General features: G+C 38.0%; 1 protein-coding gene and 1 long non-coding RNA gene across 2 annotated transcripts; one reads left to right on the top strand and one right to left on the bottom strand.

Annotated features, from left to right (window-relative positions):
* Positions 1–6,027: 6,027 nt before the first annotated feature.
* On the top strand, positions 6,028–8,173 carry LOC137722297 (uncharacterized). The gene is made up of 3 exons (XR_011066751.1): positions 6,028–6,941; positions 7,080–7,152; positions 7,858–8,173. It is a non-coding gene; the product is annotated as an uncharacterized lncRNA (long non-coding RNA).
* A 504-nt stretch (positions 8,174–8,677) lies between these two features.
* LOC137726938 (MDIS1-interacting receptor like kinase 2-like) lies at positions 8,678–12,195 on the bottom strand. Its single transcript, XM_068465891.1, has 2 exons — positions 9,379–12,195; positions 8,678–9,299 (listed from the first exon to the last, which is right to left on the bottom strand). The coding sequence occupies exons 1-2, from the start codon at positions 11,762–11,764 to the stop codon at positions 8,923–8,925; spliced, it is 2,763 nt and encodes a 920-aa protein (XP_068321992.1). The 5' UTR covers positions 11,765–12,195; the 3' UTR covers positions 8,678–8,922.
* Positions 12,196–24,301: the final 12,106 nt, after the last annotated feature.

Here is a 24,301-nt window from a genome sequence, read left to right as displayed (position 1 = left end):
GCCTACCAAGACTCAATGAAATGGCGATATGCATGCTATTTCTGGTAAAAAAAATTTGCGCGTTGCGCATGCTATTCTTGCTTACCCCCTTAGTATTATTTCCTGGATCCACCATTGGGGCTAAGTTTATTTTAACAAAAAACCATGCTATAACTTTATTTAATGAAAAAGAATTAAATTTTAATAAAAATGACAAAAAAAACCCTTAATTTTTAATGAAAATGACACAATTTAAAAATATATATATAAAAATAACCTGACACGCGAGACTTGTACACTGTTTATGAAACTAAAAATACTATTTATGAAACTGAACAGTACTATACTATTTATTGGTCCAATTTCATAACTAATGCCTAGTTTTTTGTCTACTTTCATAAATAGTGTCTAGTTCTTGGTCATGTTTCATAAATAGTACCTAGTTATTGGGTCCAGTTTCATAAATAGTCTTTTTTTTTGTCTGGTTTCATAAATAATGTCTAGTTATTGGCCCACTTTCATAAATAGTGTCTAGTTCTTGGTTATGTTTCATAAATATTGTCTAGTTCTTGATAGGATTAAAAGCACACGACAAAGTAGCACACAAATGTCCTATTGAATTTCCTTATTAACACTAAGATTTGTCAATTGTAGCATATGAAAATAAGGGTCTTTTCCGCAGAAGATTGTTTTATCTAACTACTTAAAATGTCACAAAAACTGGGCTGCTGCCCCTATTGACCAGCCACTGAAAAATAATTATTAGACCGACTTACACTTATCTAAAGTCTACGAAATTTTATATTCAGATACTAGACACACAGAGCTACACTCACACAAATATTTGGGATTTTTGGAGTTGATTTTCTATTTAAATTAAATCGAACAAAAAACAGGACAAAAACAGATTTTTAAGTAGTTCACAAATTAAGAAAAACGAGTTAGGGGAATTGCTACCCACCACCAAATAATCATGCAAACATGTTATGTTTCATTCAAATTCCTTTCATGTTCGGATGAAGATACTCAAGTTGGCTCAATGTTAGAACTCAACCTATTACTTTTTCTTATGTAGTATGTTAAGAGAATGGCGTTTTCAACTTAACTTAGTCCCTAATATGCAATCTAGAATGGTGTGTTCATAGATTTAACAAGTAGAAATCATTAAGAACAAAAAGAGTTTGAGTAATCACAAGGCATCGTAAGTACTAGCGTTGTCTTACTTATCCTAGAAATTGATTCACATGTTAATTGCAATTAACAAGTACTACTCTAGAACATATGTAGGTCTTCATTCGACAAGGGCAAGCACACACATATTCGTAGCATTAGAATCCTAGATATGCTTACTAAGTATGTGTGACATCCCACATCGCCCAGGGGAGTGATCCTTATATGTATATTCCCATCCCTACCTAGCACGAGGCCTTTTGGGAGCTCACTGGCTTCGAGTTCCGTAGGAACTCTGAAGTTAAGCGAGAAGGGGGTTAGAGCAATCCCATGATGGGTGACCCACTGGGAATTTGCTCGTGAGTTCCCAAAAACAAAACCGTGAGGGAATGGTAAGCCCAAAGCGGACAATATCGTGCTACGGTGGTGGAGCGGGCCCGGGAAGTGATCCGCCCCAGGTCGGGATGTGACAATTTGGTATCAGAGCTTAACCCTGGTCGCGTGTGTGCCGACGAGGACGTCGGGCCCCTAAGGGGGGTGGATTGTGACATCCCACATCGCCCAGGGGAGTGATCCTATTCGGCCTCTGTTGAGGATCGAGCAACAGTTGGTTGCTTCTTAGCACTCCAACTAATGATGGATGATCCCAAGAATATACAATAGCCACCCGTTGATCTACGATCAATCGTACAACCAGCCCAGTCCGCATCAGAGAAAGCTTTCAAACAAGGTACAGAAGGTGATTTGGAGAACCAAAGACCAAGATCAATGGTACCCTTCAGATATCGCAGAATCCGTTTGATAGCTTGAAGATGAGATTGGCGAGGACTGTGCATGAACTGACAGACAAGGTTGACAGCAAATGAGAGGTCAGGTCGAGTCCAAGTGAGATATTGGAGAGCGCCTACGATGGATCAATATTCTACAGGATTTTCGAGAAGTGGAGAGGAATGGTCCAGCTTTGCAGTGCTGAGAGGAGTGACACAGGGTTTGGAGTCGTCCATGTTAGCTTTCTTGAGAAGATCAAGAATATATTTTGTTTGTGTAATGAATATGCCTTTAGAGGATCGATGAACCTCAATACCCAGAAAGTAGTGAAGGGCACCAAGATCTTTGATTGGAAATAGGGAAATGAGCTGAGATATAACATGTTGGCATGCTGAAATGGATGGCCCAATGACGATAATATCATCAACGTAGACTAACACAAAGACCAGTGGATCCTTTTTGACAAACAATGAGTGGTCTGATTGTGAGCCAACAAAACCAAGAGTTCGTAAAGCAGCATGGAGTTTCTCATACCAGGCGCGAGGGGCCTGTTTAAGGCCGTATAAGGACTTGTGCAATTGACACACATGATTGGGTTGAGTAATGTCCTCAAAACCGGGAGGTTGTTGCATAGACACAGATTCGAATAAAGTGCCATGGAGGAATGCATTGCTGACATCAAGTTGATTGAGAGGCCAATTGAACTGAGCATCAAGAGTGAGTAAGATGTGAATAGTCACAGGCTTTGCTACTGGACTAAAGGTCTCAGTATAGTCCAGTCCTTCCTGTTGATGAAAACCTTTAGCGACTAGCCGAGCTTTGTACCTATCTATGGTACCATCAGGTTTTCGTTTAATTCGGAAAACCCACTTACACCCCACGATGTTTTGGTGGCTGGTTTGGGGAATGAGGGACCAAGTGCCAGTTTGTTGTAAAGCGGTAAACTCTTCCTTCATGGCTTGAATCCAATGAGGATATTTGGAAGCTTGAAGATAGGTGGTAGGGACAAAGTCAAGAGAGAGATGCGAAGGGAGAGGGTGTTTAGTGGCAGAAAATGCTCTTGGTTTATGAATACCGAATTTGGACCGTGTCTGCATGGGATGAGTATTAGTTGGGACTAAGCATGAATGATGCAAAGATGAGTACGATGGAGAAGGGACATGAGATGGTGAAGATGGGTTAGATGAAGGTGAAGATGGCCGTGGTTGTGTAAGGGAAGGACTGATGATGGGTTGAGTGAAGGTAAGGTGAGTAGATATGGTGCTGGAAGATGGGGAAGTTGGTGATAGAGGAGAACACTGAGAATCAACAATGTTGTGAAAAGGGAAGCTATCTTCATCAAAGATAACACTTCTGGAAATATACAACTTGTTTGTGGTAGGATCGAGACATTTGTAACCTCGATGATTGAGACTGTAGCTAAGAAACACACACTGCTTGCTTTTGGGATCCATCTTAGAAGAAGAATAAGGTTGCAACCATGGAAAGCAACTGCACCCAAAAACCTTTAGCGTAGTATAAGTTGGTGATCTTCGAAACAAACGTTCCCACGGAGATGGTCTAGAGGCAGTTGGCAACCTGTTTATGAGATACACAGTAGTGGAAAATGCATGATCCCAATAACCATGAGGTACCTTTGAAACAGTTAATAATGTCCGAGCAGTTTCAACGATATGTCTGTGCTTGCGCTCAGCACAACCATTTTGTTGGGGAGTGTGAGGGCAACTGAGTTGATGATGAATACCATGTGTGACTAGAAAATTGGAGAATGAAGTGCTAAGATACTCCCCACCAGAATCTGATCTGAGAGCAATAATTTTAGTATGCAGCAAGGTCTCAACAAGAGTTTTGAACTTGACAAAGGTAGAAAACACATCTTATTTGCATTGCAAAGGATAGAGCCAACAATATTTAGTAAAATCGTCGACAAAGATGACATAATATCTGTATTGAGTAAAAGAAGTAGTAGGCGCTGGCCCCCAAACATCTGTGTGAAGGAGCTCTAATGGCTTACTTGTGTGACACGGTACAGAGGTAAATGGCAATCTAGAGTTCTTGCTTAAAACACAACCATTACAAAAGGAATTAGTTGATCCACTAGAGACAGAAATACAAGATTTGGCAGCCAACTTATTTAGTGTCTTTAGTGAAGGATGGCCAAGCCTATGGTGCCATAGAGTCCGAGAAGCATGAGTTGATGCAGCAAAAACATTGTGAGAGTTGAGTGCTGAATTGGAAGGTTGGGATTGCAATGAATAAAAGCCATCTTTTACAAGAACTTTAAAGAGCATCTTCCCCGAAGAAATATCCTTCACAATGAAGTGAAAAGGATAAAGATGCATAGAACACCAATTGTCAACAAGAAACTGATTTGCAGAAAGTAAATGTTATTTCAAATCAGGTACATGCAACACATTTCGAAGCTGAAAGTGATGATTAGGAGTAAGTAATGTAGAGGAACCAGAGTGGAGAATAGGCAAACCTTTGCCGTCTCCAATGTAGACCTGCTCAGGACCGGAGTAGGGCTCAGGATTCTGGAGATTGGTGTAGGAATTTGTCATATGAGTACTGGCGCCAGAATCAATAAACCAGGTAGGTTGAGGAGACTGTGCATGTGCAGCCATAGCAGAAGGAGAGGAAGCACTAGAGTAATGTGGATTCATGCGCTGAGGGCAGTCGAGAGCATCATGCTCAAATTGTCGACAAATTTGACATGGATTCTTTCGGCCAGACAAGGTAAAGTTGCTTCGACCACCACGAATGTAACGCTGAAAGTTGTTACGAGAATAATTTGGACGAAAGTTATTAGATCTGAAGTTACCTCGACCTTGACCATATTTTGAGGATGAGAAGTTTCGGCCTTGAGAGAAGTTGCGATCACTGCCACGACCTTGAGCAACAAAGGCTTGAGAAGTTGGAGTAGGAAGAATTCCGGCAGTGGAATTATAGGCCTGAATTTGCACATTTGGAGTAGTTTTCTTCCGATTTGCTAACTGTATCTCCTTACTGAGAAGAATACCGTGCAATTCATCAATTGTAGTGGAGCCAAGCCGAAACTGGATCGCATCAACGAGTGAGTCATAATCTGGTGGTAATCCATGGAGTGTAACAGAAATGAGCTCAGAATCTTCAACTGGAGCTCCGGCACTAGCAAGTGCATCTGTGATCGCTTCAATTTGTTGAAGGTACTGAGCAGCGGTGGAATCACCTTTCGAGATGCCACGAAGACGTGATCGAAGCTCATGAATGTGCGATTGAGATGCTGCAGCGAGTCTTGATTCCAACTTGGCCCAAAGTTCTCTGGAGTTCGTAAATCTAACAGTGTAGGGAATGATCGATTCAGAAAGTGTGGAATTTATCCAGATGAGGATGTTCTGATCGTTTTCAAACCAAGAAACATATGCCGGATTGAGAACCGAATTTCCAGCAGCATCGGAGAGGAACTGTGATCGAGGAGGCACTGATCCATCAAGAATTCTGGTGAGGTTGTAGCGACGGAAGATCGGAGCAAAAAGCGCACTCCAAGTGAGATAATTGGTGGTGGTCAGCTTGATCGGCACCATAGATCCGATATTCTGAATTGTAATTGAAGGCGTAGAGCTTGATCTTGAGCTAGGATCAGAAATTTGAGGATTGATCGGTGTGGCCGTTTCAGAAGAGGGAGAAGCCGAGGTCGCCATGGAAGAGGGAAGAAGAAAGCTTAGCGAGGAAGCTTGGAAAGGAAGAGGAAAGCTTAGCGAGGAAGCTTAGGGAGGAAGAAAGCTCAGCGAAAAAGAAGAAGAGGGCGCGGGAATCAGGGTGAAGTCGTTAGACAGAAGGCTCTGGATACCATGTTGTGAAATGAATTTTCATTTCTCAGTAAAAATAGATTACAATTGTGTTACTTATATATATCCTTTCCCACTCACACATAACTATATTCTTCTAACTAACTTGCCACCTGTCATAATACTCTCAACTAATTATTACAGCCATGCACAGCACACATTACCTATTTCTAGGGTTTATTACAAACTGAATCTTTTATACTACATTCCTTAACACATACAACTGACCCCACTTGGTGGGAAAAGGCTTTGTTGTTGTTGTTGTTGTACTTTTATACCCATTATATGTTTGAGTATCTATCTTTTGGCTTATTATCAATGAAAAATTATTATATGAGGATTTTGACTATTGACTTATCAATGGTATATTTATTAAGGTTAGTTTAAGGGAGGATAAAAGATTTGTTTTCACAGATGAAATTAATCAAATGTCCCAGGCTCTACAGTTCAATTCTCACGGTATGCACTATGGACATTGTTCAAGAAATTGATGGTTGTTTTAGCATAGTGAGATTGCTGTTGTACGGTTGAAGGATTATGCTTTTAGTTTTCTCTTTCATCAGTTCAATGCTAGAAATACGGATTTGCATTTTCTTGATTTGAATTTGTTTTAGCATAGTGAGATTTCCATTGTACGGTTAAAGGATTATGCTTTTAGTTTTCTCTTTGATCAGTTAAATGCTAGAAATACGGATTTGCATTTTCTTGACTTGAATTTGAGTATTTTTTTTTCTTTCTCAATTCTACCACAGAGATAAGTATAAAAGTTCTAGGAAGAGATTGAAATTGGTGAATTGCTCACTGAGGCTAATAAGGAATTAAAATTAGAAATTATGAAGCGACAGCTTTTATTTGACTTTGATCTGAGTGTTGAGTCATTGGATGGAAATTTTGTTGCAATTATCTTGACACTATATGCTGCGAGTATCTTGACACACTATAATAGGTCTTCTTTTTGGCAAGTTTGTGTTTCTTATTCGCATTCATGATTCTATAATCATTTACATTTGCTTTTGCATGATATCTCATAAATTGGATGTGAATATATTTATTGTATTTTAACCTTTTTAGCCAAGCAAATGATTTGATTGATAACTTAAAGACGATTTCGTTTTCTTTATGTCTACATATTACAGGGGCAATGAGGATGGGGTTTGAAGTCGAACGCTTGCATGGGACAGATTCCAAGATTATTTAGTAAGTCACTGATTAAGTCAGATTAAACTGCCTTCATTTCGTTTTGTGTCCATGGTCTAATTTTACTTGGATGATTTAATTCTATGGGATGATTTCTACTGGGTTTTTTTTCCATTTTGTACTTTAAATACGTTTAAGGTTGAAGGAGTCAGCGATGGAATTCTGGACGCCGAAGAGAAGAAGCCTGGTATTGTTTCTTCTTTCTTTTTGAGTGAGCATCTCTTTCTTTTCTTTGAATTTTGCTTCTTTCTTTTTGTTGTCGAATGTTTCAAAATTTCAACTCACAGTTCGTGTGCATTGTTGAGGAGTGTATTTTGCCATTACTAGGCCATTATTCTTTCGTTTCAGTAATTGTTTCTGTATTTTTTTCGTATTATTTTTTGCAAAACCTAATCATCATAGCAAAGCTTTTTCAAACAAATTTTTTTAAACGTGTTGCGAAATGAATGATGCGAGAAAAAAATACAATGCGAGTATCTTTGCACGCTATAACTGGTTTTCTTTTTGGCAAGTTTGTGTTTCTCATTCGCATTCATGATTCCATTATCATTTACATTTGCTTCTGCATGATTTCTCATAAATTGGATATCATTGTATTTACTGTATTTTAACCATTTTATCGAAACAAATGATTTCATTGAACAGATCATCAGTTACATGCTGCAAGTGTACGATGGCGAAGGCATTACGGTGCCTTCAAATGATCACTTTTTTTTTGTTTTTTTTTTTTTTTTGGGTTTTTGACAGATTACATTAAATTTTATTATTGTTTATTTGATGAAGTTCTCGATTAAGAGCAGCTGCACTTGCATTTTTGTTCAGGACTAGCAACGGTAAAGTCTGTAATAGTAAATAGTACAGTGTGACAGATTCTCTTATTTACGTCTGAATATGAACGGTTTATTGTATCATATAGGAAAGATGAAAAGAAAATATGAGATGATATTGAAGAAAGCCTTGCAAAGTGTATGCCTGCTTAATTCAGATACCACAACTTCGGTTATTGTTTAGGTGAGGTGTTCTGTTTGTGTGAAAATATTTGAGTCTCGAATATTTTAAGCATTGTGTCAACAACTTGAGATGGTTGTAAAACAGTGCATGTAGCGTTGATGCCTTTTACTTTACATGCATATTTGTTTCATTCGAACTAAACTTTCAGTGTACATATTTATGCCAAAGATAAGACCTTTGGAGCCTGATACTCTTTGTTAGAATTTTTGTTACAAAATTAGGGAGGGATCCTGTCCATTTATGCTTTTATTTAGTAATATTGGGGTGGTAAAGATTTCTAGGGTGTTTTTTGGGTTGTTTTCAAACTGCATTCCTTTCTTGCAAGACGACATTAAGAGGCATTTTTTTAGTCGTACATTATGGCAGCACTTCGTTTTGATTTGTAAACAAACTATATGCTTTATCTTTGTCTTGGAGTGGTCTGGTTACTTGAAACTATAAGTACAATATTAAGGACATAATACGATCTGCAAATGAATGTTTCTTATAGCATGGATATCCATGTATAGCAAGCAAAGTATCACTTCATTGGTTCTTACATACTGTACTGTCATTTCAGTTACTTTGTGTAGAAATTATTCATGCATGTTTCAAGTCCCGATTAATGCATTCAATCCCCGCAGCAAAGTGCGGGTACATTTTCTAGTGGTCCTTGATAGAGAGATAATTACAATCACAATATCAATGACGACAAATAGGAAAATCAAACCAAAAAAGAAAATATCTCGATAGAACACTTGTGTGTAACTGGTTATTCATGCAAGTACGAATTCCACATTACCAAACACAATTTGCAACACTCTGTAGTAATCAGGGTGGTGCAGATATCAATTACATGTTTATGAAGTTTGTTGTAAACATCAAGAAAAAAATTAAAAAAAATAAAATTCCACAACTTCTCCTTATTTGATAGACTGCTTGCAGCAAGAATTCTAATGTGAAGTTGGAGCTACATGTTCTCTATTTTCTTCTAGTTTTGAAGGGCCGATAGCTTGTTGATGGTAAGCATACCAAATGGCTCAGGAAGGCAAGGAAGACTCTGAGCTGATAGATTTTGTGACACAAAATGCATTGTTGGACGTAACCCAGGACGCGTCCGTATACAAGCCAGTGCTATACTCATTACAAGCACCACTGCCTTTGCCAATTCATTGGTTGGATGCTCTAGTCGTTGATCTAACACATCTTTTAGAAGCGAGTCTGCATTTCCTTTCATTGACGTTGATGATTCTAATAGCTGGGACTCTAGCATATCCCTGGGGTGCCTTCCCATCATGACTTCTAGTGCCACCACTCCGAAGCTATAAACATCACACTTGTCCGTCACCTGCATAATATATGCAAGCTCTGCGTATAAAGAGGACAAAATATGTCAACTCTACAAAAGATAGTACAAAGTTGCACAACATTAAAAATTTTACATTACCTGGGGCCATGTATCCTAGCGTACCAACAATGTTGGTCCAGTTGGATGAATCAATACTCAATAGTTTTGCTGTTCCAAAATCTGAGAGTCGGGGCTCAAAATCCCGCTCGAGCAATACATTATTGACAGTTACATCACGATGCATAATTGGTGGTGAGCAGTCATGGTGCAGATAAGAAAGTGCATGAGCAAGTCCTTGCACAATTTTTACCCTTGTTGGCCAGCCAAGTTCAGTAACCCCTTTTACCCCATACAATGCTTTTCCGAGGCTGCCTCTCTCTAAGTATTCATAAAGCAAGAATATGCAACCTTTCCTTGTAGAGAAGCCATATAGTCTTATGACGTTTCGATGCCGGATAGTTGTCAAAGTTCGGATTTCATTCTGAAAACTTTGAAGATTGATCGCTGGAACGTCATTAGAGTCGTCCGTGTTAAGCCTCTTAACTGCAACAACTTGGCCTGATTGGAGCTCTGCCTTGTAAACCTTTCCAAAACCTCCTTCGCCAATGCAGTATTTCTCATGAAAGTCATCTATAGCCTTCACAACTTTTGCAAACGTAAATTTTACTTCCTCTTGCAATATCATTGCTTCAAAACTCTCAAAGTTTTGAGAAGTTTTGATTACTTGAGGCCGGATCGTGGACTTCTTGCGAAACATAAGAAAGAAAAAAATGGCAATTGCAACAGTTGCAAAACCGCAAAAGGAATAAAGGATAATGGATACTTTATTCTTGTTAGCCCCTTTGGAATGTGTACTGGAAGACTTACATTCAGTTCGTCCATCTGCATGACTCCACAAGCCATAGTTACCAACAAAAGCACTTGTTGGCGCATTTTCGAAAATGCCACGGGTTGGTAATGGCCCTGTCAAGTTGTTATACGAAAAGTCATATCTACTTAGATTTGACATGTTATCTAATGCTGATGGGATTTCGCCTGAGAGATGATTGCGTGAGGCATTGAAAACCTCTAATCTTGTGAGCATGCGCAATCCTGATGGTATTGCACCCGATAGTGAATTGCTGCTGAGATTCATGTAGACCAAACCTGTTAAGCCTACGGCGAGAAACAGATGAGTTGGTACTACCCTTGTCAAATTGTTATTAGACAATGAAAGAAGCTTGAGGTCCAACATACCTGAAATCCGTGGGATCACTCCTGTGAAGTTGTTAGCGGACAAATCGAGTTCACGAAGGCGAGAGAAATTGCCTAGACTCTGAGGAATCTCTCCTGTCAAGTGGTTATTGGACAAATAGAGTAGCTGAAGCTGAGTCAAATTGCCTAGACTCTGAGGAATCTCTCCTGTCAAGTGGTTATTGGTGAGAGTGAGTCGCTGAAGTTGAGTCAATTTGCCTAGACTCTGAGGAATCTCTCCTGTCAATTGGGTATAGGACAAATGCAATTGCTGAAGCATAGTCAATTTGCCTAGACTCTGAGGAATCTCTCCTGTCAAGGGGTTATCGGAGAGATCGAGTACCTGAAGTTGAGTCAATTTGCCTAGACTTTGAGGAATCTCTCCACTGAATTCATTGGAATAAAGCCTCAGATATTGCAATTGCCTCAACTGCCCAGTTTCTGCTAAAATGGTTCCGCTGAAGCCATTTTTATGAAGGTACAAGAAGACCAATTCCGTCCAATTGGAGACTAGAGAAGGAAGGTTTTGACCAATAAATCGATTATCATGTAAATTCAATTGAACGAGGCTTTTCAGATTGGACAAGGACAGAGGCAGTTCCCCATTGAGTTTATTGGAAGACAGGGACAAGTGGGTGAGGTTTGTACAAAGACCAAGCTCAGAAGGAATTGAAGAGTTTAAGGAGTTGAATGAAAGATCAAGGAACTGGAGCTCCCTGAGTTTGCCTAAAGAGGGTGGAATTTTCCCTTCCAGAAGATTCCAACTCAGGTCAATATATTGAAGACCAGAAATCAAACCTATATTGTCCGGAATTGGGCCAGAGAATCGGTTCCGAGTCTTGTCATAAAATGTTTTGCCCAAGTCCAAAGTTGTGAGCCTGGAGAGATTTCCAATGGCAGATGGTATAGGCCCTCGGAAATAGTTGCCACTCAGGTTCAAGTGGGTGAGATTCGGAAATAGAGAAAAATCGAAGAGAGCGAGTGTTCCAGTAATTTGCATATTGGAGAGGTCTATTTTGGAGACTCTGTTGGTTTTGGTGCAGGCAATGGCAGTCCAGTTGCAGAGGGTGTTGAGGTTGGTGAGGGACCATGAATTGAGTGGCGAAGGTGGCCATGATGATGACGACAAGTCGTCCTTCCATTTGATGAGTGATTCTGCTTGTTTTCCTGGAGATATTGATGTCGTTTTGATCAGTGGCAATGCGAACAGCAGCAGGAGCATATAATGAAATGTCATGGTTTTGAGTTGCATGATGATCTGTTATTTTTTCATGGAGTGTTTCCCTTTGTCCAAGGCACAAATAAGTCGGATCTAATAATCCTTACTTGACGCTTGGAATTTCACACGTGACCATTAAAGGACGCGTAATGCCTTGAATCTTCTGCTGCCTCTGACTTCCAATAAGCTCAATGGATTGCTGCTGCCGGGCCCGCCGAAAGCTTCATTGGGTCGGCTTCCGAGAGCTACCGGAAAGTACCAAGTTTTTTCTGAATTTCCTTTGTTTTTTTTGGTCGCAAGGTTTTTCTGTTTTTCATTTACTTTTTATTATATGCTTATGTTTGTGGTTCTTGAATTTTGAATTTCCATGGGCATTTGGCAAATTTGTCAATTTCGTTAGCCAATTGGCTAATTTTGTCGAATGAAAATGTTTACAAATTTTTCCATTTGAATTTCTAGTTAATTAATCTGATTAATTGTTACTTGATTTTGCAAGTGCTTTGGTAAAGACATGATCAACTCCGTTCACATGCTGCTGCTGCTGCTGCTGCTGCTTGTTTTATTTGAAAATCAAGCGTCAGAACATCCGCTGCACTCTTCTAGATGTTCTTTTCTTTTTGCTTGTCGTGTTTGCTTGTGACACGTTTCCTCGTCTTAACCACACGTTGCTAGACGAGAGATTTTTCGATGTGACCGTCACACGAGATGATATACCACGTGTCTCTATATAAATGATAGGATATGTGTGTTAAAATATTAATAAATTAAAAATTAAAATTTTCCACCACTTACATAAAAACAAGTAAGTGTACTATTCGTGTTTCCGTCACAACTAAAAATTTCTTCAGACTTAAACTCTGCTAAAATGACTTGATGTGACCAATCATTTTGCGTGCCATATCCTTCGGCCGATCACCTTAGAATTTTTCAAAAATAAGACATCTTTGAACTTTGTTCAGTCTGCGCAAATAGACGGGGCCGTGGGAATACCAGACGGACCGGGTCAATCAACATTAGCACCACACATCTCTTGATTTTGAGTTGAAAAATCCTTTCCAAAATTCCAAGCATAAAGAAAGGTTTAGGAAATCTGCACCTGCGAAATTTCACCAGTTTAGATTTAGTTACGGAACTAAAAGAATCTGTTAACGAGGTTAACTGAATATAACAAACCATGGGTTCTACATGAGAATTTCTTCAAATGAAACCTCAAACTAATATCCAAATTTGCACCCTATGTTAGATTTGGTGTCAACACATACTTCGAATTAAAAATGTCATACTCACATGTGTGCCACATCATCAAACTTACAATTTTCGTACTTGTTCCTGGCTTCCAATTTTCTTAGCGGGAAGCTGCCACAGTCCTTGTCCAATCTGAGTAGCATTCTCGAGTTGGATTTCTCCGATAATGTATTTATGGGTCCAATCTTGCCTTCCTTGATCTCCAATACGAGTCTAGTTGTCAACTAGAAATTGATACCCCACGCGTTGATGCTGGATTAGAAATTGTAAAAAAAATTATGTCATAGACGATCAATATTATTCACATTAAAAATGTTAGAAGAGTTTAACAAACAAAAGATTTAATCGATACAGTCCACATACAAACAATCGTGGAACTTCTGTCTTTACAAAAAATAAAATTTGAAAAACCAACCTAAGCAAGGGAAAAAATCAAAGTTCACTGAAGCACCTAAATTTTCCGTCCAGTACTCATTGTCAAGAAAGCAACCTAGGCAAGAAAAAAAATATGAAATATTAAAATACATGCAATTAATTTATACATCAACATGTTTATACTAAAAAAATAATAATAATAAAGTATGGTTACATAGTCTTTTGGATTAATCTTAGTTTACTATCTTAAAATTTCATGATTTTCAACATTTGGTACATGAAGTTTTTTTCATCCCAAAGTCATACCTCAAGTCTTAATTTTGGAACAGTTTCATACATCCGTTAGGTTGGCTGTTAAATCAGCTGTTCACTAGTAACATGGCACCCAAGTGGACAATGACTGGGTGCCACAAGTCAATATAGGTCCACGTGATATAAAAAAATTAAAAAAAATTAAAAAAATAAAATAAAAAACTAAAATTAAATAAAATAAAAATTAAAGAAAAATCAAATTAAAATGCCATAGGATGCGTGCTTCTCCTTGGATTTTTGCAGAACCTTCCTTCCCCTTCTCTGGCCTCCCGGACCTCCATGACCAACCGCCTGCAAGTCCCCGAACCCTTGCAATTTCGCACATGACCATTAAAGAACGCGTAATGCCTTTTAGCTACCAGAAAGTAAAGGTTTTTCCGAATTTCTTTTGTTATATGTATTATGCATATGTTTGTGGTTCTTGAATTTTGAATTTCCATGGGCATTTGGCAAATTTGTCCATTTCATTAGCCAATTGGCTAATTTTGTCGAGTCTGAAAATGTTTACAAATTTGTCCATTTGAATTTCTAATTAATTAATTTGATTAATTGTTACTTGAAGGTATTGCAAGGTATTGCAAGTGTTTTGGTGAAGACATGATCAACTCGGTTCACTTGCTGCTCTGCTGCTTGCTCTATTTGAAAATCACTCGTCAGAACAAATGCTGTACTGTTCTAGATATTCTTTTCTTTTTCGATTATGTATTGTGTTTCTCGTGTTCCCGTGTGACACGTTTTTATACCTAAACCCACACGCTTGACGTTGGTGCTTGATATTTATTCGTCTAACTCCACACTTGTCCAAGACATCCTTCACAGTCCACGCACTCTGGGACTGGTCTTTGTTCACATGGCTGGGGCCAGGGGACAGCTCTTGATTGAGTTGAAATATCCTTTCCGAATTTCCAAGCGTAAATAAATAAAGGATTAGAAAATCTGTTCCCGGGAAATTTCAGAGAGTTTAGACTAGGTTGCACGGACACTCTGAAACTTCGAAGTGTTGTGTGTTTTTAATCTTCTGAAATTTCATGCAGTTTAGACTAGGTTGCACAGACACTTTAAAATCCAAAGTGTCGGTGTGTTGGACACTCTGATACGCCACACGGATTGAACACGATCAAGACACAGCAGGAGCATTTCTTTGTAAATTTAGAAAATATTTTGATCAGGAAACATCGGAACATTTGGGACAATTTGAAAATACGAACACTAAAGCCTAAAATCAACCCGACCTAACCTAACTTGATTCTATAATCTGCGCCTTCCCTCCATTTCTCTTTTCCCTCTGTTCCCATCTTCCTCTCTACGGCCTTCACTCCAGTTGCATTCTATTTTAATTGGAGGTGAGTGGTTGATGCTTCACTCCAGTTGCATTCTATATTAAGTTTGTGTTAATTTAGCTAATATGTATAAAGGTTCTAAAAGATGCTAGACACTAGTTGGGTGGGCGGTTGGAGCATAGTGCTTAAACGACCAGGCTTAGGCGGACTAGGCAGATTTAAGTAAATTTATTATATATTATATAAATAAGTACCTATTTATACTTAAAAACACATAATTATATTGACCTACATAAATTGCAAAATAAAATGTCGTATAGATTATAAAGTATTATAACACACTTAGGACATGAGGAACAAGCACATAATGAGTGTTCTTCCAAGTCTCCTACATTTTATTGACAAAATAAAATGCAAAGAGAAAGTTATTGATTTTCTGTCTAAGTGAGAGTCGGACATAGGCTGGTTTAGGCGGGTGCCTAGGTGGACATCAAAGCGGGTCTAGGCGCACTTTCTTAATTTTCAAATGCCTAGTGGCCAGCCGCCTAGCGCCTAGGCGGTTCTAGGTGGAGATTTTTACAACAATGATATGTATAATGAATGAATGTGACGAACACGATTGTTTTGTTATATTATGATTCGCATTATTACTTCTAATATACGTTATATTTATTATAAATTTATTATATTTTAATTGCAGTGTTTTAACAGTGTCCGTGTCCTATTTTTAAGATTTTTCGTGTCGCTGTATCCGTGTCTGTGTCTGTGCAACCTAGAGGTTATATTTCGTTATGGAACTGAAAAAATATGTTAACTGAGATTAACTGAATATAACAAACCATGGGTTCTACCTGAGATTTTCGTCAATTTAATTACGCGGCAAGACATAAGATCCAGAATGAGACCTAAAACCAATACCCAATCTTGCACCCTACGTTGGATAAATTATTTAGATAATTTAAATAAATTTAATGGGAGACTTGAGTTTGAGTGCATTATATATTTCACATGCAAAATGCGGTGAAGTTGATCAATACGCTCTATGAATTGATGATCAATTTTCTTATCAAAGTTTTGCTTTAAAAAGTAAGTAACCAAATGCACATCTTTATCGAATCAAACAAACAATAACAAGATTCAAAAAGTAGCTGAAATTCAGCATATTAGAGCAGACAGAAAATGATGAGCAAAATGATGAATGCGAAGACTAGCTCGGTCCTCCACTCAAGAATATTAGTATTTTAAGTTTATATTATTCGGATAGTTTTGGTATTTTGGGAGGGTGGGGGAGGGTAGTGACGGCGAGGGGGCTTAATTTGTGCCTCGCGCAGATAATTAGGAAGATCTCAGGAGACCCGGGTTCGGAGATTTAGGAAATCTGCAGTTGGATTTTGGGTGGGTGAAGGAGGGTGGTGACGGGCAGGGATGTCAAAAGGAAGGTGTGCACCTGGGTTAGGGTGGTGGTTTTAAAAATCAGTCTCTCCAGACTTGGAAGGAGTGGATAATCTTGACTTGCTACCAGTTGTTTTTATTTGCTATCAATTGTCTCCCTTTGTCACCAGTTATCTCCCTTTATAAACAAAAAGAATCATAAGCAACGAAAATTATGTGTTAACAAAACATGAACACCATTTGTGAAAATTAATGTATGGTAATGGTTGTGTTACTAAGAGAAAAGAAATTCATTTTAATAGGTGTACAGTAATTATTTAAATAAGAGGTTTGAATGAAAAGCTCTTTCAAAATTTAATTTTTAATCAAAAGGACATTTTTAGTATGAAAAGTTCAGGTCAAGTTCTCTTTTTTATCTACTCGTATGTCATTATTTCATTCAACATGGCGGGTCTCGCAGATAGGTTTATACTTTTGTCTGAAACTTGAAGTATTGTAAGTAGCTTTGCATGGTGCTACTGTGAAATATTCTCCACTTGTATTATTGTGTTGCTTTTTCAACTTTGTTTATCTGTTGCCAGCTCTTCTATGCCTTTCTCATGTTATCGACGTTGTGTTGTTCCTCGTCTGTCATATTGTTCTAGTATTGATCATCTCCTTCTTCTAGCTCTACTTCTATTAGACTATCTTCTTTGATCTGCAATAGGTTAATGCAGTTTCTTCCTTAAAATTTTGAGGCTTGCAGTAAGGCTGATGACATATATTTGTTTTGTTGTAAATATACATCTCTTCGTCTTCTGCTACTAACAACATTACATAATTAAAATCTTCAAATTCCTCCAAGGCTGACATTCGAGCTACATGATATCTCAAAATGTGGTGTTGTGTGGGAGTCCATCTATGCAGTGATATAGAGGACAATCTAAAAGATTTTTCATTTACCATGGCTATATGCCTTGCCTCTTCCTTGTGCATATGTTTGTACCATTCTGGAGGACTTCTGATAAACTTATACAATTTTTCTTCCAATCTTTTAAGTAATCTTCTGCTACTTTCTTACGCTTAAACGGAAAATTTTCTAATTGAGAGCTATAGTTAATAAAAATCTTATCAAGATAACCAAAATCTAATAATAAATTTGGGGTGACTTCTATTTCATTAAGCTTTTCTTTATGCTTATAACTAAAATACCATCGTTGGTAATCTCTCATGTGAATTCTAACCAAAGCTATACTAACTTCTGGTTTACAATTACAATTCTATGTACTATAACAAAGACATGGTGCATATATCTTTGTAATAAGATTCTTCCTTAGTTTTGGATCAATGATGCACTAATAAAAAAAACATTGTAACTGTAATTGTAACCCTTGCATGGTCAATGAATTCAGGATCTCATAATGCATGTTCATTGGCAATATTCTTAATTTAACTTTTGAGAATTCTTCCAACAAGATGTACATACTATTGTTGTTTTTTCTTTTTTAACACTGAAATTTAACATGCTATACAATACTCGGAGAATAAAAAGTAAAGTAAAATATAAATAAGAATGCGGTGAAGCAATATTAGATTATATAGTTGGTTGGTGGTAAATTTCCCAACATCTCTCTAATGGCCGGATAATTAATTTGATGGGAGACTTGACTGCATTATTTAACATGAGAATGCGGTGAAGCTGATGATTACTTAAGGGTTTGTTTGATATTTTATTTGAGTTCAACTTTTTAAAAACACTTTTTGAGTTTTAGGCTTTGAATTCTTGTTTAGTAGAACTCTTTTTAAAAATTGGATTCAAAACTAACTTAAAAATATAGGCTATTTCTTAAAAATACTTGTTGAGTTATAGGCTTTGAATTCTTGTTTGGTAGAATTCGTAGATGACGAATTCAATACCAAATTAAGTTATCCATTGTATGGCTTAGCCGAACTACCTCTTCTCATAATGTGTAAAAATATCGATGTACTAAAAAAAAGCATCGTCACAACCTCTTTCTTAATAATGACAGAGACCAAAGTCAAAGGATCTTAATCATCATCTAAATATCATATATGTAAAAGTATAAAAGTTTACGATTGAAAAATTACTTGTTACCAAAGTTATTAAAAACACTAAAAGTGAGTTTTTAGAGTTTTCCTGCTCTCTTCTCAACATCTTCTTTTGCTCCTTCCCAACTCTCTTTCTTCTCTCCCAACCCTCTATTTCTTCTCTCGTCACACCTTGTCTTCTCTCTATCCTCAGCCTTTATCTTGTCTCTCTCTCTCATCACATTCTCTTTCTTCTCACTCCTCACCTTCTCATCGTAATTTTTTGCTCTCTCCCTATCCTCCTCGTCCTCTCCTTGTCTTTCTCTCTCCTCGCCAACTATTTCCTCTCTCTTTTCTCTTTCCCAATTCTTTCTCTCCTCCAATTTTTGTACAATGAAGTTTGAATTCAAAATAAAAAAAAAAATTATTTTTAAAAATTCAACCAAACAAATTTTTAAAATTTTGAGATTTAAAAGAAAATTGTTTTCAAGTGATGTTATTTGAAAATTATTTTTAGAAACAACCAAAAATTTTGGATAAGATACCAAACATACCCTAAAATTCTTGGTCTATAAATTGATGATCATTTCTCCCATCAAATTTTCTGCTTCATAAAAGTAACCAAATGCACACCTTCTTTATCAAATAAAATAAACAATAACAAAATTAAAAAAGTACCTGAAATTCAGAATTCTAGAGCAGAAAGAAAATGAAGAGAATGATGAATGAGAACACTAGCTCGGTCCTCCGCACGATTCGTGGTGGCGAAGATTCACCAAAGCTAAGCCGACTGGCGGCGAGGGCAGTAGGGTTCCACTCAGTGAAAAGGAGACGTTGAACTCTGGTTTGGATAACATAACATCAACTATACATACAGTTTGCAGCTAAGCCTTAGATGAATTGAAACACACATAACCATGAAATCAGTTAGGAAGCTGCCTATTACGATTTGGTTTAATTGTAGCTGATTTAAGATTATTGTAATTTTTTTTATTGTCTCATTAACTTGGAGTAGTCCCCAAGTATTGTAAATTGCCTTGTATAGATTCCTATTTCCTGTATAAGTTTGACTCTACGGCCACATCAATGAAATACGAATTTTGCGGTTAGTACAGACACCATGGATTCATCTGATCCATACTTCCTACATTCCTCAGATCATTTAGGACTTCATCTTGTCTCCAAGGTTCTTGATGGAGATAACTATGCCATGGTGTCGTGCCATGACAATTGGTCTTAACGTCAAAAATAAGATTGGCTTTGTTGATGGCTCAATCCAAGCTCCTGAGGAAAAGGATTCCTAATACTTGTTATGGAGGAGATGCAACGATATGGTCCTCGCTTGGTTAGTGTATTTATTCCTTATGCCAATAGCTACTCAATAGTATCATATACCTGAGTACAAAGGCTACAGTTTGGTCTGATCTCAAAGATTGGTTTTCACAAGGGCAGCAGTCTTGGGGTTTACATGACTTAAACAAATTATAAATTTGGTTTCCACACAGAGTTCCCAATCACTACACTTTCTACCACTCAAACACAACTATAAGAACATCTCCCTATTTTACCTCATGAACCCGCAAGGTATTTTTGTCTAGGCATTTGTCTAGTCCCTTGGAGCCATGTTTTGCTGATGCAGCAACAAATCTAATTCGCCTAGTAAATTGCCTGGTCTTTTAGAGATGCTCTAACACAACTCCATGGCGCGTCCCCTTGGCGAAACAAAACGCTGGCACAACAATTTCTCTGCAACCAGACTACCAGAGGGAGTGTCAATTATATTCATAAAAATGATTCAAGTAAATAAAACAAGATAAACAAAAGAAGAAAACTACTTGTATGTCTTAATTGGGTAAGTATTTAATAGTCCAAACTGCTAATTAGAGCTTATTTTTGGGGCTTAATTTTCTGATATCATTCTTCTCACAAAGGAGGAAAATATATAATGTATAAGAGTGATTTACAAGGAAAGAAATAAACATCAAATAACCTAATTACAATTTGATTATAAGGACTCAAAAGAAGGTAACTAAACTAATTACAAAAAGTCAACTCTCCAACACTCGCCCTCATGTTGGTGCATAAATGTCGTTCATGCCCAACTTGACAAGAGAGTTGTAGAATGCTTGACTTGTAATAGCTTTAGTTAAGATGTCCGCTAATCGATCCTTTGACTTTACGAACGGGAATTGAATAATATTCCCATCCAACTTCTCCTTAATGAAGTGTCTGTCAACTTCCACGTGTTTTGTGCGATCATGTTGAATTGGGTTGTGTGAGATATCGATAGCTGTTTTATTATCACAAAATAAATCTGAGGCTGAATTCGAAGGATACCCAAGTTCACCAAGTAACCTCTGAAGCCATAATAGTTCACATACTCCTTTTTCCATACCCCTGTATTTCGCCTCTGCACTTGATAAAGCAACCACTTTCTGTTTCTTACTCCGCCAAGTCACTAAGTTTCCTCCCACAAATGTAAAGTAACCAGATGTGGACCGACGATCAGTAATGTTGCATGCCCAATTTGCATCGGTGTAACCCTCTATTCGGCAATGATCATTCTTGGAAAACATGATACCTCTACCTGGTGAGGACTTCACGTATCATAGGATGCGTTCAACTGCACCCATATGTGCCTCACTCGAAGAATGCATAAATTGACTAACAACACTTACTGCGTATGCAATATCAGGCCTGGTGTGAGATAAATAAATTAACCTCCCAACTAACATTTGATAACGATCTCTGTTAGTGGGAACTTGATATGGGTGCACGACAAGATGGTGATTTTGGAATATAGGGGTGTCAGCCGGTTTACAATCAAGCATTCCGGTTTCAGCTAACAAGTCAAGAACATATTTTCTTTGAGATAGAAATATACCCTGTTTAGATCGAGCTACTTCTATACCCAAGAAATATTTCAATCCACCAAGATCTTTCATCTCGAATTCAGTTGCTAAGTAATCTTTCAGCCTTGAGATTTCCTCTCTATCATCACCTGTAACAATCATATCATCCACATAAATAATAACTGCCATCAATTTACCCATTCGACGTTTCAAGAAAAGTGTATGATCGGAATTGCTCTGCTTGAACCCATACTTCCTCATAGCTGTCTGGAACCTACCAAACCATGCCCGAGGTGATTGTTTCAATCCATATAATGCCTTATTCAACTTACACACCAGTCCGGGTTGTGAAACCGATGCATAACCAGGTGGAATATCCATATATACTTCTTCTTTAAGATTACCATGTAAGAAAGCATTTTTCACATCAAATTGCTGTAATGGCCAATCCAAGTTAGCCGCCAACGAAAGTAACACTCTTACCGTATTAATCTTTGCTACCGGAGCAAATGTTTCTGTATAATCAACACCATACATCTGAGTGTATCCTTTGGCAACCAATCGTGCTTTGTATCGTTCAATCGACCCATCAGCTTTGTACTTGATGGTGTACACCCATCGACATCCCACTCTCTTCTTTCCTCGGGGTAGCAGAACTAAATCTCATGTTTGATTTTTCTGAAGTGCATCCATTTCTTCCTCCATTGCCTTGGTCCATCGATCATCAGATAGTGCCTCCTTCAATGAACTTGGTGTGCTATCATTGGCTATTTGTTGTACAAAAGTTTTGCCGGGTTCTAATAATTTATGTGATGACACATAGTTGGCAATGGGATATTTAGAGCCTTTCATTGTTTCCGGTGAATATCGATTGGGTGGCTTTCCCCGGTTCTGCCTGAAAGGTAATTGATAATTCGGAACATCGGATACATCAATAGGGATAATAGAACTTACCTCAGGAATATTCTCTGGAGTATGGTCATCTGGTGGTACTATATTTTGAGATGAGGGGGGAGTAGTATTAGTAGAAGTCTCAAGATCGGCAAGTGGCAGCACTGTTGTCGTGGGTGAGCACGGCACTGCAGTGTCTGCCGCTAGTTCTTTGGGCAACGATGCTGCTTCTGTTGGCTGGGCTGGCAGTGCTGCCACTGCGAGCTCGACTAATAGTGGCAACGGAAGATCAGTGGTAGTAGCAGCCATGGTCCAAACCTGCTTGTCATGCAGTGTTTCACCCTGAAGATGAGGGTTGGAAGAAGCTGAAGAGTAATACATCTCAAACTCGAAAAAAGTAACATCCATTGTAGTATACATCCGACATGAAGGAAGGTGGTAGCAACGATACCCTTTATGATGTAATCCATACCCCATGAAAACACACCAGAGAGCACATGGGTCAAGTTTTTTTCGTTGATTTTTATGTAGATGAACAAGGGCAACACATCCAAAAACTCGCGGTGGGAGCACCAAAATGGACGGTAAAGGCACGAATGTAGCAAGAACTTGCAAGGGTGTAAGAAAATTCAATACTTTGGATGGCATACGGTTGAAAAGGTAAGTGGCAATCTAAAGAGCAACATCCCAAGAGGAGCGGGGAACATCCGCCCCAATCAATAGCTATCAAAGTGTTTATGATAGATGGCGATTTTTGCGCTTAGCCACCCCATTCTGTTAAGGAGTCTGAGGACAAGTAGTCTCATGGAGGATTCCGTGATTAGTTAAATAATGTGTAAAATCATTATTAACATATTCACCACCATTATTAGAACGCAAAATCCGGATTTTAGTAGAAAACTGTGTCTGAACCATGGTGTGGAATGTCTTAAATGCCAACAACACATCACTTTTATGCTTAAGAAGGTATAATCATGTCATCCGTGTGCAATCATCTATGAACGTTACAAACCACCTAATACCAGATGAAGTAGTAATCGGAGATGGTCCCCAAATGTCCAAATGAACAAGACCAAAAGGAATATCACTTTTATTAGAATTGAACGGATAAGAGACACGGTGACTCTTGGCAAGTACGCAAGTGTCACATTTAAAGTCTGAAACCGAACAACCAACAAATAAATCCGGAAACATATGCTGTGAATAACTGAAAGACGGATGACCCAAACGGTGATGCCATAGCCATATCTGACGCCGTTTGTGATCAACGGCTCTTTGGGCGAGATTGACCCCTCCTGTACTGACATCGTCCACAAAATAGAGATCCCCCTCTTAGTACCATGACCAATTATCTCATTCGTGAGAATATCCTGAATAAGACAAAACTTCGGATACAATAGTACACAACAATTCAATTGCTCAGTAGCTTGACCAGGAGACATTAATTTATGCTTTAGTGAGGGTACAAGTAGTGTATGCGGCAAAGAGAGGGTAGGCATGAGGCGTACAGTGCCAGCACCAGTTACCGGTGAGGTGACACCATTAGCATTAGTAATATTTCGTCAAAGTGGAACAGTACCACAAGATAAATCAGTGGGGTCATAGGTCATATGATTTGTGGCACCGGAGTCAATAATCCAATCGGACTGAGTATCACAATTATTCATATTAAAAGCATAACCATAGTTACCTGAGGACTCCAGAGGCATGTCAGAAGAACTCGAAACAGGAGGATTCATGGTAGGGTAAGTTAGGGTAGTAGTGTTTAGGGTTGTAGTGTTTAATATAGGGGTAGGATCGGTTAGGATGAAATTATTTCCACCGTAGAGCTTATCTTTGGGGCTTAATTTTCTGATATCATTCTTCTCACCAAGGAGGAAAACATATAATGTACAAGAGTGATTTACAAGGAAAGAAATAAACATCAAATAACCTAATTACAATCTGATTATAAAGACTCAAAAAAAGGTAACTAAACTAATTACAAAAAGTCAACTCTCTAACACAAACTACTCCGTAGTATGGCTTTATATGCATTAAACTAGCAAGCAAAAATAATATTTTTCTGAATTTAATATTGATCAATCATTTTTTATACTACTAAATAGTCTGAATTATATCTCCCGCTTCGTTAAAAAAGTTAGTCTGGAGCATTGAAGAAAATTGGTCTTAGTCATAAAAAAGCATAACTTGTT

Source organism: Pyrus communis, chromosome 2 (genome assembly GCF_963583255.1).
Source record: "Pyrus communis chromosome 2, drPyrComm1.1, whole genome shotgun sequence".
Lineage (NCBI taxonomy): Eukaryota > Viridiplantae > Streptophyta > Magnoliopsida > Rosales > Rosaceae > Pyrus > Pyrus communis.
Note: the sequence above shows the minus strand (reverse complement) of the source record. Positions and strands in the feature narration are given on the sequence as shown.